This window comes from Leptopilina heterotoma, unplaced genomic scaffold (genome assembly GCF_015476425.1).
Source record: "Leptopilina heterotoma isolate Lh14 unplaced genomic scaffold, ASM1547642v1 Lhet_68, whole genome shotgun sequence".
NCBI classification, from domain to species: domain Eukaryota; kingdom Metazoa; phylum Arthropoda; class Insecta; order Hymenoptera; family Figitidae; genus Leptopilina; species Leptopilina heterotoma.
In genome coordinates, this window is record NW_025111157.1 from 1998884 (window position 1) to 2016930 (window position 18047).

An 18047-nucleotide genomic window follows, 5' to 3' on the forward strand; every position below is an offset into this window, starting at 1 on the left:
GCCTAACGTTAGTTAATGTTAGTCTAACGTTAGTAGCATTAGGTAACGTTAACTTTTCCACCTGGGTGCCCAGGATATTCACCACTTAAATTAAGTGGTATATATTTTCTTAAATTAAGAATATTTTTCTTTCACTATAAATTCAGCACTGTCTGATCTAATGTTAAAATCATGTACAAAATCGATTGCTTAAATTCAGCATTGACTGCCTTAAAAATGTTGCGTCTTAATATTAAAGACTATGCCTTCCTGCCTTAAAATAAGACTTTCTTTTTACTGTGAATATTCCACAATATAATACAATAACCAAATTATACGCAAAAATATCACAATAAAAAAAAGAAAATTACTTCTGCACTGCAGGTATAAATATAAAAATATAATGTAAATGGAATTATAAATAAAATCTAGATAAAGAAGAAGAAATACAACTATAAAAGTAAAAGACAAATGTAAAAATATTCTCACAAAACTTGAATTATGGAGAATTTTACTGCCTCTTTAAATTAATGTACCAAGAGTAAATGCTCTCGATTCTCCTTTAAATCTTCTTCGAGAATATAGTATCTATGTATAAAAAATTCAGAAAGATATGAGATTTCCATGAAATCAAAGTCATAATTAAAGAAGTAGTACGCAAGGAGCACTTTTTTTCTAACTTGAAAATAATTAATTAATAATTTATTGATATTTGAGCTTAATTTTCTTTAATCTATATATTTATGGCTTTTCATCGTCACCAGACTTCGCAATCGATAATTAATTTTAAAAAAGTAGTAAAAAAGTATTAAACTTGACAACAAAAACAACTCGCTTTAGACACTTCGCAAAACTGAGAAAAATTCCATTTCATATTTTTTATTTTCCTGACTTTTTCCTAATTTTCATTAAAAAATAATTACTTCTTTCTTATCCTGATGCTAATAAATTGAATTCCTGCAACGAATTTCATTATTCATGCGAAAGAATTTAAATATTTATAAAAATAATTTAATTCTTGCGAAAAATTTTATAAAAATTTTTAAATAATTGATTTCTTTTGACTAATTTCATGCAAATTCCAATATTATAAATAAAATAAATAGTTGAATTTCTGAAAAATTTATATTATTCATGAAAAAAATTAAATTCTTACAAAGATTTTTATAAAAGATTTTAAATAATTCAATTCTGTTTAGAAATTTTATATGAAAATAGTAGATATTGAAAATTATTGAATTGCGAAAAGTTTTTAAAGATAATTAACTTTTACAATAAATTCAATTAAAATTTTTGACAATAATTGAATGCCTCTGTGGTATTTTATTGAATTTTTTTGAAAATAATAATTGAATTCCTAAAAAGCATTTTATTATTTATGACAATAATTGAATTGTTGTGATGAATATTGTTATTTATGAAAATAATTGAATTTCTAAGAAGAATTTTATTAAAATGACTGAAAATTATTGAATTTTCAGGAATAATTTTGTTATTTATCTTTAATAATTGAATTCTTTCGAAGAATTATTTCTGTAAATAATTGAATTCTTGGGAAGAATTTTATTAAAATCTAAAAGAATAATTGAATTATTTCAAAAAAAAAAAAAATTAATAAAAATTGTATTTAAAATAATTGATTTCTTTCAAACGATTTTATTAAAATATTTGAAAATAATTAAATTTCTGTAAAAATTTCTAATATTTTTGTAAATAATTGAATTCTTCCAAAGAATTTAAAAAAAAAACATTTTTTTAAGTAATTGATGTTTTCGCAGAATTAAACTTAAATTTTTAAGAATAATTACATTTTTTTTTATCAATTGCAGTAAAATTGAATTATAAATAATTGAAATCCTGCGATGAATTTTATTATTTATGAAAATAATTGAATTATTGCGAAAAATTTTATTAAAATGTTTTAAAAGAATTTAATTTCTGTTAAAAATTTTGTTTATTTTTAAATATAATTGAATTCTTCATAAGAATTTTATAAACATTATTTTAAATAATTAAATTTTTCGAAATATAGTAAATATTATGAAAATTGTATATTTTAAATAATTAAATTCTTGTGGGAAACTTTATTTGTGAAAATAATTAAATTTTACGATTAATTAATTTAAAATATAGTATTAAAAATAATTGAAATTCTTCGATGAGTTTTATTATATTTATGAAAATAATTGAATTCTTGGTTAGAATTCCATTATTTTATTATTGAATAATTGAATGTTTCTTAAATTTGAAATTCTGCGATGAGAATAATTTAATTCCTAAATGAAATTTTATTATTTATGAAAATAATTGAATGTTTTCGTAGAATTTTAACAAAAAAAATTTTTTTTTTTTAATAAATTTTATGAAAATAAGTAGGTAAATATTGAAAATGAATGAATTACGAAAAACTTTTTTTTTGAAAATAATTGAAATTTTGCAAAGAATTTTATTGTAAAATTTTTGAAAATAATTGAATTTTTTTGACGAGAAATGTTGCTATTTATATAAAGATAATTGAATTCTTGACGAGATATTCGTTAAAATTTGTGAAAATAATTGAATTTCTTCCAAGAATTTTATTACTTTTGAATATAATTGAATTCTTGTAATGAATATTGTTATTTATAAAAATAATTGAATTTTTTTTTATATTCCTAAACATAATTGAATCTTTATGAAGAATTTTGTTATTTATTAAGATAATTGCATTAAAACCTTTGGAATAATTAAATAATATTAAAAAATTTATTTTGGTAAAAAAAATAAATTTTTTCAAGTACTTTTAATAGAAAACCCCTGACTTCCCTGACCAATTTTACTTTTTCTGACTTTTCTCTGAATTTCATGATTTCCCTGACCTGTGGCAACCATGAAATGTTAGAAGCGTTATTCTAAACACATGTTTTTAACCTCATTTAAGAATTATTTTTTTCATTTTTTTTACCACCAACAAAGTTTCATGTTTCAAAAAGAAATTCACAGTAATTTTCTTTTGAAAAGTCGTGTTAAATGTAACCGTAAAACTCTCCTATTGTTGAAAAGAGAGAGAGAGAGAGAGAGAAGATAATAAAAAGAAGGAAAAAAAAGATTAAAAGTAACTACGCGAAGTTTGCGGGCTAGATAATATTTTTTTTTCTTTTTGCGGATAAGAAAATTCAACTACTCTCACGTGGATACATTTTATACATTTTATACATTTTATGCATTTTACACATTTTCACACTTGATCCCCTTTGGCAAAATCCAGAATTATATTCTCCCCAGGTGTAAGAAATAAAAAGGTAATTAATGAAAGACAAAGATTTAAGAGGATATATATATATAGTGCGAGGATTTGAAATTCTAACTCTGGGATTTAAAAGGGCGCGAGAAGAGAATAAAATTAGGTTAATGTGGAGTGGAAGAATGCCAGACCTACTTCAGGATAATAATCAGAGAACGTAACCAGTGGTATTCATTCCCTTCGAAATAGGGATGAAACGATATTAACTTTATGTCATTACAATCTTTCGTGGGGAGGCGAATTCTTGCCAAAAATATATCTGTCAAGGTCTACGAACCCTCCCTCATTCGAGTCTTGGACAATAAAATTTATATCTTGGAGGAAACCATTACAGTAATACCTCTTAAATTGGATGTCGAATTATACATTTCACCTCCGAATGTAGTCAATTTTATTTCTTATTTTACTCACTCTTTATTAATAATCGTTGTATTCCGAATGTCTCATCGCATTTCATAAATAAATAAAATAATAAATAAAATATTTTATAACTATTAAATGCAAGAAGAAACTTTCCAAGAAAAAAACATTTTTAAGAGCATAATTGAGACACATATGATAGTATTTTACTCATCTACTAAAAATGATTTTTTAATTTCTTTGGAAAAATTCAATTATTTACAAAAAATATTAGAATTTTTCACATGAATTCAATTATTTTCAAAAATTTTAATAAAATTCCTTGAAAAGAATTCAATTATTTTTGCAGAAATAATACAATTTTTTGGAGGAATTTAATTATTTTCAATACAAATTTTAATGAAATTCCTCGAAAAAAATTCAATTATCTTCGCATAAATAATAAAATTCTTTAAGAGAATTCAATTATCATAAAACAATTTTTCGCAGGAACTCAATTATTTTCAATACAATTTTAATAAAACGCCTAAAAAAATTCAATTATTTAAAATAAAATGTCCATAATATTTATTATATTTCGAAAAAATTAATTATTTAAATAAATGTTTTATAAAATTCTTATGAAGAATTCAATTATTTTTAAAAATAACAAAATTTTTAACAGATATTCAATTCTTTTTAAACATTATAATAAAATTTTTTCGCAATAATTCAATTATTTTCATAAATAATAAAATTCTTCTGAGAAATATATTCAATTATTTTTGAAAATTTTAATAAAATTCTAAGCAACTATTTAATTATTTTCATAAATAATAAAATTTCATTTAGGAAAGGAATTCAATTATTTTCGCCGCAAAATTTCAATTTTAAGAAACATTCAATTATTCAATAATAAAATAATAAAATTCGTTGCAATAATATTCAATTATTTTCATAAATAATAAAAATCTTCTAAGGAATTAAATTATTTTCAAAAATTTTAATATCATTTTTCTCAAAAATTCAATTCTTGTCATAAATAATAAAATTCTTCGCAGGATTTCAATTATTTTCAATACAATTTAATCTAAATTCCACAAAAAAATTTTTTTTAATTCGTCAAAAGCATTGAAATTTTTTTTTTTAAAATGTGGATACGATTCTTTATAAGAATTCAATTATTTTCTTAAATACTAAAATTCTTCGTAAAAATTTAATTATTTTTAAAGAATTGAATAAAATTTCTTGAAGGAATTCAATTATTTTTATAAATATCTTTCAATTTGTCTCACAAAATCAATTATTTTCAAAAATTTGTAAGTAAATTCTGCAAATGAATTCAATTATCTTGTTAAACAACAAAATTCTTCTCTTTAAAATCAATTATTTTAAGAAATTCTTCTTAAGAATTAAATTATTGTCAAAAATTTTAACAAACTTTTTGTCAAAATTTCCATTATTTAAACAAAATTTAATAAAATTCATCGCACGAATTCAATTGTTTTCAAAAACGATTATTTAAATATTCTTCTCAGGAATTCAATTATTTTTAAAAGTTTTAATAAAATTCTTCAAAAAGTTTTCAATTATTTTTAAAAAATTGTTATAAAATTTAATTATTGAATAAATTATTTATTTCTTTATTCAAATAATTGAATTCTCGTAGAATACCTATTTTAATAAAAATTTTGGTCTGTGGGAAATTTTATTAAATTTTTTTGAAAATAATTGAATTCCTAAAAAGCATTTTATTATTTATGAAAATAATTGAATTCTTGCGAACGATTTATTAGAATTTTTCAAAATAATGGAATTTCCAGGAAGAAATTTATTAATTTTAAAAATAGTTGAATTATTGTGATGAATATTGCTATTTATGAAAATAATTGAATTTGGAAAAGAATTTTATTAAAATACCTCAAAATTATTAAATTTTCGGGAGTAATTTTCTTATTTATCGACCAAATTGAATTCTTAGAAAAAATTTTATTAAAATTTAAAAAAAATAATTGAATTCTTAGAAAAAATTTTATTAAAATTTAAAAAAAATAATTGAATTCTTAGAAAAAATTTTATTAAAATTTAAAAAAAATAATTGAATTATTTCAAAAAAAATTTAATTAAAATTGTATTCAAAACAATTCATTTCTTTTGAATAATTTTATTAAATTTTTGAAAATAATTATTCAATCCTTCCAAAAAATATTTTAAAAAAAACCTTTTTTTTAATAATTAATTTTTTCCAGGAATTGAAATTAAGTTTTTAAGAATAATTACATTTTTCTCTCGCAATTCCTGTAAAATTGTTTTTAAAAATAATTGAAATCCTGCGAAGAATTTTATTATTTCATTTATGGAAAATAATTGAATAGTTGCGAAAAATTTTATTAAAATGTTTTAAAAAGAATTGAATTTCTGTGAAAAATGTTATTATTTTTGTAAGTAATTGAATTCTTCATTAGAATTTTATGAACATTTTTTTAAATAATTAATTTTTTCGAAATATAATAAATATTATGAAAATTTTATTAGTTTAAAATTTTAAATAATTGAATTCTTGTGGGAAACTTTATTTGTGAAAATAATTGAATTTTTCGATTAATTAATTTAAAATAGTATTAAAAATAATTGAAATTCTTCCATGAGTTTTATTTATTTTTTGAAAATAATTAAATTCATGCTTAGAATGAAATCAAAAAATTTTTTAAAATACTTAATTATCACGAAAAATTTTATTATCAGTGAAAGTAATTGAATTATTGTGAAAAATAAATTGCATAAAATTTTGTTAAAAAAAAATATTATTTGTTGAATATATAATAATTTTGTTACCTTCTCTAGATTCTTTAGAATAATTAAAATTTTCGTAAGGAAGATTATTTTTAATTTAGGTATCAACTAAGAATTTTTGAAAAATTCAATTTTCCTCGTGTATACAAGAAAGTTTAATTATTTTCAATTATTGAAAATAGGATGTCAAATTTGAAATTAGTATCAATTTGAAAATTTAATTCTAATTAGTTTTTCAGTTATGTGTCACAATATAAGTATTTCTTTAAAAATTACTTTAATTAAAATTGCATGAAATTGTTTACAATAAACAGAGCAATGCAACATTGGCTAGTATATAATAAAATAGAAACAGTTAAGTAAATTAAAAAAAAAAAAAAAAGAGAAAGATAGAACCGTATATCGAAAAGAGAAATTAAGAATGCAATCCTGGCGACATTCCAGAAAATCTCGGAAGCATGCGGTCAAATGCAATTTACTTTATCTCTGGTTGGGAGAATTCGCGGTAGAATACACGGTATGAAACGGAATCTGATTGTACCATAACAGCGAATTAATCTCCCATATAACAGGGTTCAGTTTATCGGCTTATTGCAATAATAGAATCAAATTCAGCCCAATAACAGTTCCACAAGCCGAATAGCGCGCGAATTATTTCCAACAAATGAGAATCAAAATGAATAATTTATTAATTTATTAACTTTTATTGTTAATCACAATATTCACAATATTGACAATTCACAGAAATCATTTCGATTAATTACACCAAATTGAAACGAATAATTAATTTTTCTCGCTTAATTTTCCTATAATTGAAAATGAAATTTTCTTCCATGAGTATATATTAGATTACAATGGCACATAAATTGGATCAGTTTGCATTCTCGGTTTGGTTGTTCTGAAATTAAATGCCTGCTTCTCCATTGATTGAAAGTTCAAAACTGAGAAACTAATCGAAAGTTCGAGAAACGATCTTGTGGGTATATACGGAAAATATGAAAATTCAATAAACCCCGCACTTTGAGAGTCATTAAACTTTATGCCATTATTCCGCTTTTGAATTTCATTTTTAATTATTATTTCACGATCTATTTTATACTTTTATTTTCTCTTCGAAATGTCTTTTTATCGTTTTTTCTTTTCTTTTTTTTTAACGAAATGAGTAACGGAATACAATTTATTTTTTTTATGAAAGGAAAATTCTAATTTAATTCATTGCCTTCTAAATTGATAGTCCAAATAGAATGTATAAAAGATGATTGAATTGATTCCGAGGGAGATTTTGTTAGAAAGGTTTATTTTAAGGAGACATTGTATATATGGGGGTTAAGATCGAAATTCGTGGATAAGCCTTTAGGGTGAAAATGGGTCAATAAGGTGCGATAGACGTGGTACGTTACCTACTTGAATGTTACTTCTTCAGAATCTCTTTTCGTTTCCATCTTATATAAAAAAAAAAAAACCCCCTTCAGTGCGGTATTAAAAGGAAGCTGAATTTTAAAAAACTAAATCTCCAAGATTCTTATTTTTATTTTCAGGGTTGCTAACAAAAATTTAATTTTTTTCCCTGACTTTTCCCTGATTTTCAGACAAAATTTAAACTTTCTCGCTGACCCTAAAAAATATTCTGATTCACTCCAAAAATTATAAGATACTCAAAAATATGTTCTATTTTACATTTATTTACCAATTTCTTTAATTATAAATACAAAAATAAATAATTTATTAAATAATTGAATATTTCTTAAGATCGAATTTTTATGAAGAATTTTATCAAAATTTTTTAAAATAATTCAATTCTTTCGTCGAATTTAAAAAAAAAATTTAAGAATAAATGCAATTTTCTTTCATTTTTTTTTTAAATTGTACAAAAAATAATTGAAATTCTACAATAAGTTTTGTTATTTATGAAAATAATTGAATTCTTGAGTTCTGAGAAATTCAATTATGTCAAAAAAAATTTAAATAATAATTGAATTCTTGCAAAGAATTTTATTAAAACATTTTTATAAAGAATTTAATTCAAATTTTCATTCAAATATTTAAAATAATTTGAATTTTTCGGAATTTTTTTAAAACCTTTTTGAAAATAATTAAATTCTATCGATATATTTTCATTAAAAAATTGAAAATAATTGAAATCTGACGAAAAATTAAAAAAATTTTTTTTTAAATAATTTAATTCCAGTGAAAAAGTTTACTTTTGAAAAAAAAATTAAATTCTTGTGAAGAATTTTTATTAAAATTTCTTAAATAACTGAATTGCATCGAAGAATTTTATTTTTTACGAAAATAATTGAATTGATCAAATTTATTATAATTTTTCAAGTTTATAAAGCATTTTATCAAAATTTTGTAAATTATAATTGAATTTTCGAGAAAAATTTTATTATTTATGAAAATAATTGATTTTTTTCAATTCTCTGAATATATTTGAATTCTTATAAAAAAACTTCATTAAAAATCTAAAATATTTAATTTTTGCGAAGAAATTTATTAAAAATTAGTAAGTAATGATTGAATTTCTCTGAAATTTTTATTAAAATTTTGTTTAAATAATTGAATTCTTTTAGAAAGTTTTGTTTAAGAAGTTTGTCAAATTTTCTAAAAATAATTAAATTTTTATGAAGAATTTTATCAAAATTTAAAAAAATAATTGAATTCTTTCGGCGAATTTAAAAAAAAAACTTAAAAATAAATGCAATTTGCTATGATTTTCTTTAAAAATTGTATAAAAAATAATTGAAATTCCACGATAAGTTTTGTTATTTATGAAAATAATTAAATTCTTTGCCACGAATTTTATTAAAAAATCTTTTAAAGAATTTAATTCAAATTTTTTAAAATAATTTGAATTTCTCAGAATTTTTGAAAATGATTAAATTCTATCCAGAAATTTAATAAAAAAAATTTAAATAATTGAAATCTGTCAAAGAATTTTATTAAATTTTTTTTTAAATAATATTGAATTTCTGTGAAAAAGTTTACTTTTGAAAAAAACTTAAATTCTTGTCAAGAATTTTATTAAAATTTCTTAAATAATTGTATTGCTTCGAAAAAGAATTTTTTACGAAAATAATTGTATTGATCAATTTTATTATAATTTTTCAAATTTATAAAGCATTTTATCAAAATTTTTTAAAATAATTAAATTCTCGAGAAAAAATTTATTATTTATAAAAATAATTGATTTCTTGAGAAGAATTTTATTAACTAAATCTTGTAAAGAATTTTGTCAATATTTTTTTAAATAATGGAATTGTTAACAGAATTTTATTTAAATTTTTCGAAATAATTGAATTTCTCAGAACTATTTTTTTCACAAGTCTCTGAATATATTTGAATTCTTTCGAGAAACTTCATTAAAAAATTAAAAATAATTGAATAGGTGCGAAGAAATTTATAAAAAATTGGCAAGCAATTAAATTCTTGTGGAATTTTTATTAAAATTTTGTTTATATAATTGAATTCTTTTGGAAAATTTTATTAAAATCGTAGATTTTAAAAATAATTGAAATGAGGAAATTTTTTGAAAATAATTGAAATTTTGCCAAGAATTTTATTAAATTTTTTGAAAATAACTGAATTTCGGAGAAGAATTTTATTATTTATTATGATAATTTAAATTTTGACAAGAACTTTTAAAAATTATTTAACATAATTGAATTTATGCGAAGAAGTTTATCACTTTTGAAAATAATTGAATTTCAGTAATCAGTTGTTCTTAAAATTTTTATTTAAATTCATTAAAAATTGATATTTACTAAAATTTAAAATTGAATCCTGCCAAGTTCATCTATTTATGAAGATTGTAAACGCAACCCTTTTGAAATTTAATTAATTTTGAAATTTTTAAGTATAATTAAGAATTAAATTATTTAAAAAGAAATTATTCTTAGAAATAGGAAAAAAAAATTAAAGGTTTTGTATTAGAATTCGTGGCATTTTCATAGTTTATGAGGCAAAGCAAACAGAAATACTGAAAAATATACAAAAGAAAAATAGTCATTTGATTAAATTGTTTGACACAAAATCGAAATTTCAAAGAGGGAAAATAAGATTAAATATCTTTTTCTTTTTATCATTTCGGTATTTGCGCAAACTCTCTTTTTATAGTTGTACATTTTCCGAACATTATCCGACAGGAAACACGAATCTATCGTTGGGGAGGTTACTCCCTCTTGGGAATTTGAGACATATGTGATTTTTATTTTTTCGAATATTTCTCCTTTTTCAAATCCAACTTCTTCCTTTTTTATTCCATCTCTTTCCGCATCAATCAATTTCTAATTTCGAAAAAAATTTTCTCCAATAAAAATAAAATATAGTTTGACAAAAAAAAACACGCAATAAACTTATTCATATTAAAAATTAACCTTTTTTCTCCATTTTAGAAAAGAAAAATAATTTCTGTCTTTTCTTTTTCCCAACTATATTAGGGAAATTCTTGTCTATATACCAAGGAATTGAAAAATGATTCTTTAAATTTATTCAGAGAGAAAATTTTCCTTTTTATCATCAATGTAAACTTGAAATGCATTTTTATTTCGCCGACTGAAAAATGGATTTCTTTACTTTTTCCTATACGAAGAGACGCATCTTGTCTATTTTAAGGGGAGAAAAAAAAGGGAAAACTTGTTCTTTTTTGTATCTCTTTTTGTGCATGATCAAAAACATTGAAATAAAAATTGTTCCTCTCAGTCGATTTCCTCTTTCAAATTGAAAACTCATTCAATTGCAAATTTTTGACAATTCTGACAATTATTATCTGATTGAAGATGGAAAACATGACGCGCTCCGAAGAACGGTACCTGAGAAGCAAATAATTTTAGGTTTTTAGTTTTATAATTAAAGTGGAAACAGAAAATTGAGACAAAAATAATACAAACTTAACTTTACATAATTATTTCCTTTTTATTTTTAGTCAAATTTTCCCTACATTTTATCTTCCAAAAATTAATTAAAAATTAATTTAAAAAAAAATTTGTTTAAATTAAAAAAAAATTAATTAATTTACAAAATTATTAACAATTCTGTAAAATTAATTTTTGGAAGAGAAAATGTAGAGAAAATTGTTAAATGCAATTTGAATCCTTTTCAAAATTCAATTATTTCTAAAAAAATTCTATAATGCTTTTAATAATTGAATAATTAGCAACTAAAAATATATTTAAAAAAATTCAATTGATTTTTCAAAAAAAACTAAGTTTTTTAAAATTTCTCATTAAATTCATTAAAAATTTTAATTATCTTAAATTTCAAACTGAAACCTTTTTAAAATTCAATTATTTCTAAAAGTTGCAAATTTTTGTAATTTCTCCAAAATTCAATTATTTTCTGAAATTTTTAACCAAAAATTCTTCTCTAAATCAATTATTTTTAATAATTGAATAATTAATCCTAAGTAAAAATATATTAAAAAATAATTAAATTAGAGAAGAATTTTACTATTTATAAAAATAATTGAATTGTTTCGAAGGATTTATTAAAAATTTAGAAAATAATTGAATTCTTTCGTGAAATTTTACTGTAAATAATTGAATTTTTGCAAAGATTTTACAATTTTTAAAAAGTAATTTAATTGTATAATGAAATTATTTAAAAATTTTGTTAAAAATAATTGGATTTTTTCAAAAAAATTTAATATTTAATTTATAGAAATAATTGAATTCTTCTGAAGTTTTTAATTTGAAACATTTTCAAAATTCAATTATTTTTAAAAATTGCTATTATTTGCTACTTCTTCTAAAAAATTAATTATTTTTTGGAATTTTTAACTAAAAATTCTTCTCTAAATCAATTATTTTAAATAATTGAATAATTAATCCTAAGTAAAAATATATAAAAAAATAATTAAATTAGCGAAGAATTTTCCTATTTATAAAAATAATTGAATTGTTTCGAAGGATTTATTAAAATTTTAGAAAATAATTGAATTCTTTCGTGAAATTTTACAGTAAATAATTGAATTTTAACAAAGATTTTACTATTTTAAAAAGATAATTCAATTTTTTAATGAAATTTTTTTTACATTTTATTGAAAATAATTAAATTTTTGCAAAAAAAATTAACTATTTAATTTATAAAAATAATTGAATTCTTCCCAAGTTTTTAATTTGAAACATTTTCAAAATTCAATTATTTTTAAAAATTGTTATTATTTGTTAGGTACTTCTTCTAAAAAATCAATTATCTTTTGGAATTTTTAACTAAAAATTCTTTTCTAAATCAATTATTATTTATAATTGAATAATTAATCCTAATTTTAAAAATATTAAAAAATATTTGAATTTTTTCAAAGAATTTTACTATAATAAAAATAATTTAATTGTTTCGAAGGATTTATTAAAGTTTTAGAAAATAATTGAATTCTTTCGTGAAATTTTATTGTAAATAATTGAATTTTTGCAAAGATTTTACAATTTTTAAAAAGTAATTCAATTGTTTAATGAAATTTTTTTTTACATTTTGTTAAAAATAATTACATTTTTGCAAAAAAATTTACTATTTTTATTAATAAAAATAATTGAATTCTTCCGAAGTTTTTAATTTGAAACATTTTCAAAATTCAATTATTTTGAAAAAAAATTGAATTGTTACAAAGAATTTCATTAAAGTTTTTGAAAATAATTTAATTCTTTGAAAAAATTTAATTAAAAATGTTTTTAAAATAATACTTAAATTGAATGTTTCGTAAAATTCTAATTCCTACGGAAAAATAATAATTATTAAATATTTATTTAAAAAGGAAGTTATTTACGTCTTTGAATAAATTTACAATTGAAGAAATTCGTAAAAATATATGTCAATAAATTTTGATTGACTGAAAAAAGAATTAGGGAAAAATAAAAAGAAATTTTTTTTTGACGACCCTGAAAAAAATAAATTTTGAAAACATTAAAATTCTGTTCACAATTTATTTACTCATAGTAAATAATCGTTAATTTTGATGGGAAATTCTTTTCAGTCAATAAATTTTGATTGACGGCTGAAAGAAATAATTTTTTTCAAAACCTTTTTTTTTTCATTTAAAAATACTTTTATATCGATTGGCTTGCGAGAGAAAAAATTAAAGTTTAATTAAAAAATTGCCGCAAGAATTCGAGAGGGCGGGGAAATGAACAAAATTCCATTCATGAATTAGCAGATGTTTTCGTTTGAGTATAATAGCTGAGGCTTGAGTGAAATTATTGTGGGTGGATTTTAATGGCGTAGGATGTGTTTTTTCCTCACTAATTCACGTCATGACTTGATCGATCACTTTCACACTAAACACCCATCAATACATAAAAAAAGGAAAAAAAGGGGAAAAAATAATAATTGGATAATAGTGGATAAAAATTTTACGAATGCATAAAAATACGGAATATTGAGAGAAACGAAAGTAATTTTTCGAGAAAAAAAATTCGAAAAATCCACAGACAATTAAATGTAAATTGTTTCACTATAATTTCTATATTTTTATCAAAAAAAATTCTATTCAGCGAAGAGAGCGTTTAATTAATTTGTCTCTTTCAATATTCTCCAATTTAGAGGTAAATTTTTTGAAAATGAATTTTTCGTTTTTGAAAAATATTTTTGATATTAATTTTTCGTTTTTTCTTGTTACAGAGGTCAAAATGGAACTGGAAGATCTGATGGCTGACATTAAGAAAACAGCGAATAAAGTTAGGGCAAAGTTAAAAGGTATCGACTATTTATTTTTATCTTGAATTTATTCAGACCTCGGATACACATTTTTGGACTTTTTTCAACTATATTTTCGAAAAAAGCAATTTTTTCTACTTTTTTCAACTATTTTCGAAAAACAGCAATTTTTTCGTCTTCTTTCAACTATTTTAGAAAAAAAGCAATTTTTCTACTTTTTTCAACTATTTTCGAAAAAAGCAATTTTTTCAACTTTTTTCAACTATTTTCGAAAAAAAGCAATTTTTTCGACTTTTTTCAATTATTTTAAAAAAAAAAAGCAATTTTTTCGTCTTCTTTTAACTACTTTCGAAAAAAAGCAATAATTTTTTTCGACTTATTTTCAACTATTTTCGAAAAAAGCAAATTTTTTCGACCTATTTTCAAAAATTGAGACTTTTTCAGTGAAAAATATAAACAAAACTTTCAAAAATTATTTTTCAATAATCTTTATAATTAAATTTCCAAAATATACAATTAAAAAGATTTTTGAATAATTGCAATTTTGTAAAATTTAATTCAAAATAATTGTTTTTTTCAAGTGTTTTATTACAATTTTTGAAAATCAACTTTTTAAAAATAATAATTGAATTCTCAGAAACATTTCTTTCAAATATAAAAAATATCAAATTTTTCGTATAAATTACAAATTTTTCAATTTTTCAAAAATTATTTTCGCATAATTTTTCTAATTAAATTTTCGAAATATACAATCAACTAGATTTTTAATAATTGAAATTTTGTAAAATTTAATTAAAAATAATTGATTTTTTTTTTTCAAGAATTTTATTACAATTTTTGAAAATCAACTTTTTAAGAATTTTAAATGCATAAAATTTGAATTCTCAAAATCTTTTCTCTTTTAAATATTGCAACAAAATACCAAAATTTTTGTTATAAATTGCAAATTTTTTCAATTTTCACAGTACGAAAAATGACTTGAGACAAATTTTTCGAAAATTATTTTCGAATAATTTTTCTAATTAATTTTTCGAAATATACAATCAACTAGATTTTTAATTATTGAAATTTTGTAAAATTTAATTGAAAATAATTGATTTTTTTCAAGAATTTCATTACAATTTTTGAAAATCAACTTTTAATGAATTTTAATTGCCCAAATTTTGAAAATAATTTAATTCTCGAAAATTATTAAAAATAATTGAAAATAATTGATTTTTTTCAAGAATTTTATTAGGTACAATTTTTGAAAATCAACTTTTGAAGTATTTTAATTGCGCAAATTTTGAAAATAATTGAATTCTCGAAGAATTATTTTAGAAAATAATTGATTTTTTTTCAAGTATTTTATTACAATTTTTGAAAATCAACTTTTGATGAATTTAAAATTTTGAAATTTTGAAAATAATTGAATTCTCAGAAACTTTTTCAGAAAATTATTAAAAATAATTGAAAATAATTGATTTTTTCAAGTATTTTATTACAATTTTCGAAAATCAATTTTTGAAGTATTTTAATTGCGCAAATTCGGAATATAATTGAATTCTCGAAGATCTCTTTCAGAAAATTATTAAAAATAATTGAAAATAATTGATTTTTTTCAAGTATTTTATTACAATTTTCGAAAATCAACTTTTGAAGAATTTTAAATGCTTAAATTTTGAAAATAATTGAATTCTCAGAAACTTTTTCAGAAAATTATTAAAAATAATTGATTTTGAGTTGAAGTTCAGTTAAAAATTGTAGAAAATAATTGAATTTTGAAATATTTTTAATTTTTCGAAATTATTTAATTTTAGAAAGTTTTAAATTGAAAAATTAAAAATTATTTTTTTCTCGTGGAAAAACAAATAAGAATCATTTAAATATTTATTCAACAAAATTATTTAATTTTTGAATATTTGAATTCTTAGAATTTTCTTAATTCTAATTCTTTAAAATTCAATTATTTTTCCTGTTTTCAATTACTCCAAAAATTCTAATTCGTACTAAAAATTACAGTTTTTAGAATTTTTTTTTTTTTTTTTTTTTGCTCTTTAAAGTCGATCCGAGGTCTGATTATTTTATTCTTCAATTACATAATTAAGTTCCTAGTAAATTTGCTGCACTGGAAAAAAAAATTCAATTCAATAATCAATTACTATTTATCAAATAAATATTTACTGGAATCAAATAATTTTTATTTAAATCAAATTGTATATTTAAAAGTTGAATTTGGACCAATTTATTTATTGTATTTAAAATTTTTTAAAGCAAAATTTTTTTGAAGCAAAATTTCTTTGAAGCAAATACATAATTGATAGAAATAAAAATTATTTGATACAAGTATTTTTTGTTTTTTGTTTTTTATTTGATAATAGACAGGATAATGGACAAGTATTTTAGTCAAATTAATTTTCATAATAAATAGAAATAAATAGATCATAATAAATAGTAAAGATATTTTTTATTTCTGAAGGAAGAAGAATTTTTTTTTTTCTGAAACAATTGACTAATAATTGTTTTTTTTCCGTTTTTAGTAATAGAGCAAAACATCGAGCAAGAGGAGCACACGAACAAATCGTCGGCAGATCTTAGGATACGCAAGACACAACACTCGACGTTGTCTAGGAAATTCGTCGAGGTGATGACAGAGTACAATCGGACGCAGACTGATTATAGGGAGCGGTGTAAGGGGAGAATACAACGACAACTTGAAATTAGTAAGCGACTTGATTCACCCCCAATTTTACGCAAGTGGCAATTTGTCAGTTACCACCAAAAGGATTCACTTTAGTCACAAAAGATGTCTTACTCCAAGGGGCTTTCATTTTCAGATGCATGTTCCTTCAATTTTTCTCTTTCTCTCTTTCTCTTCTTCTCAATATTTAAATTTCATTCGCATTCATATTTTCCTCTTTTCCATCATTTTTTATTCTGAAAATTTATTTTTCACTTATTTTTTTATCTCTATTATTAATTAATTTATCATTTTTATTTTTCATTTTTTATTTTTTTCTCTCTTTTTTACTCTTATTTTATTTTCTCTCTTTTACTTTGTAAATTATTTTTCCATTTATTATTTTCTTTATTTTCTTCATTTTCTTCATTTTCTTTATTTTTTTCATTTTCTCTACTATTTGTATTAAAATTACTTTGATTCGTTTCTTCAATTAATTTTTAATTTGTCCTCTTTTGGACAAATTTTTGAATTAAAAGAAAAAAAAATGTTTTTAAAGTTTCGAACGTTCAAATAAGCGACCATGTTTTTTTACTTCTTTTAATTTTAATTTTTTTTTTTAATAAAAGAAAATTATTTTTTACATTAACAATAGGATTTTTAACTAAATAATTGTACGAATTTTAATTATTCTTCTTTTTTTTGTATCAGTAATTTGGAAAAATATTTCAGAAACAAATTTCGTTGGTTTGAAAAAATTTCGTTCAAAACTTTAGAAAGATTTATTTTTCGTATTTTTATTTTTTTCTTCTCTTCTTGTTTTTATATTAATTAACAGAATTCTTAATGAAATAACTAAAATTTTAATTTCTTACTAATTTTGACCATCTATTTAATGATTTTCGAAAAATTAGTCTATTTCTCTAATGATAATAATAGAATTTTGAAAAAAGTGTAGATATTGATTAATTTTATAAATAGAAGAACTTCAAAAGGTTTCAATTTCAAATTTCGGAAGATTTCAATTTTCCGTAAATTTAATTAGAAATTTTTAAAGAAATTAGATTTTTGAAAAATTTTAATAATTCAAATTCTTATGAAATTAGTTACATTTTTTAATATATATAATATATTTAATTAATTATTAAAAATAATGGATTTATAGAAGAATTTTAGTTTAAGAAAACTAAAAAATAGAATTTTGGAGAATTTTTTTTTTATTGCAGAAATTCAATTTTTTTCAAAAGTAGTAAAATTCTTCGCAAAAATTCAATTATGTTCAAAAATTTGTTTACTTTCTCGATAAAATTTCCAATTATCTTTATAAATAATAAAATTCTTCTTCAA

General features: G+C 20.2%; 1 protein-coding gene across 3 annotated transcripts in view; it reads left to right on the forward strand.

Annotated features, from left to right (window-relative positions):
* Positions 1-18047, forward strand: part of LOC122510471 (syntaxin-1A) — a 128186-nt gene that overhangs the window by 74100 nt on the left and 36039 nt on the right. For all 3 annotated transcript variants that reach the window (XR_006302445.1, XM_043625146.1, XM_043625147.1), the window contains exons 5-6: positions 14006-14080; positions 16561-16743. Coding sequence is in view for 2 of the 3 variants with exons in the window: in XM_043625146.1 (XP_043481081.1) it covers positions 14006-14080; positions 16561-16743 (258 nt within the window). In the remaining variant the exon portion in view is untranslated. The remainder of the gene's footprint in view (positions 1-14005; positions 14081-16560; positions 16744-18047) is intronic.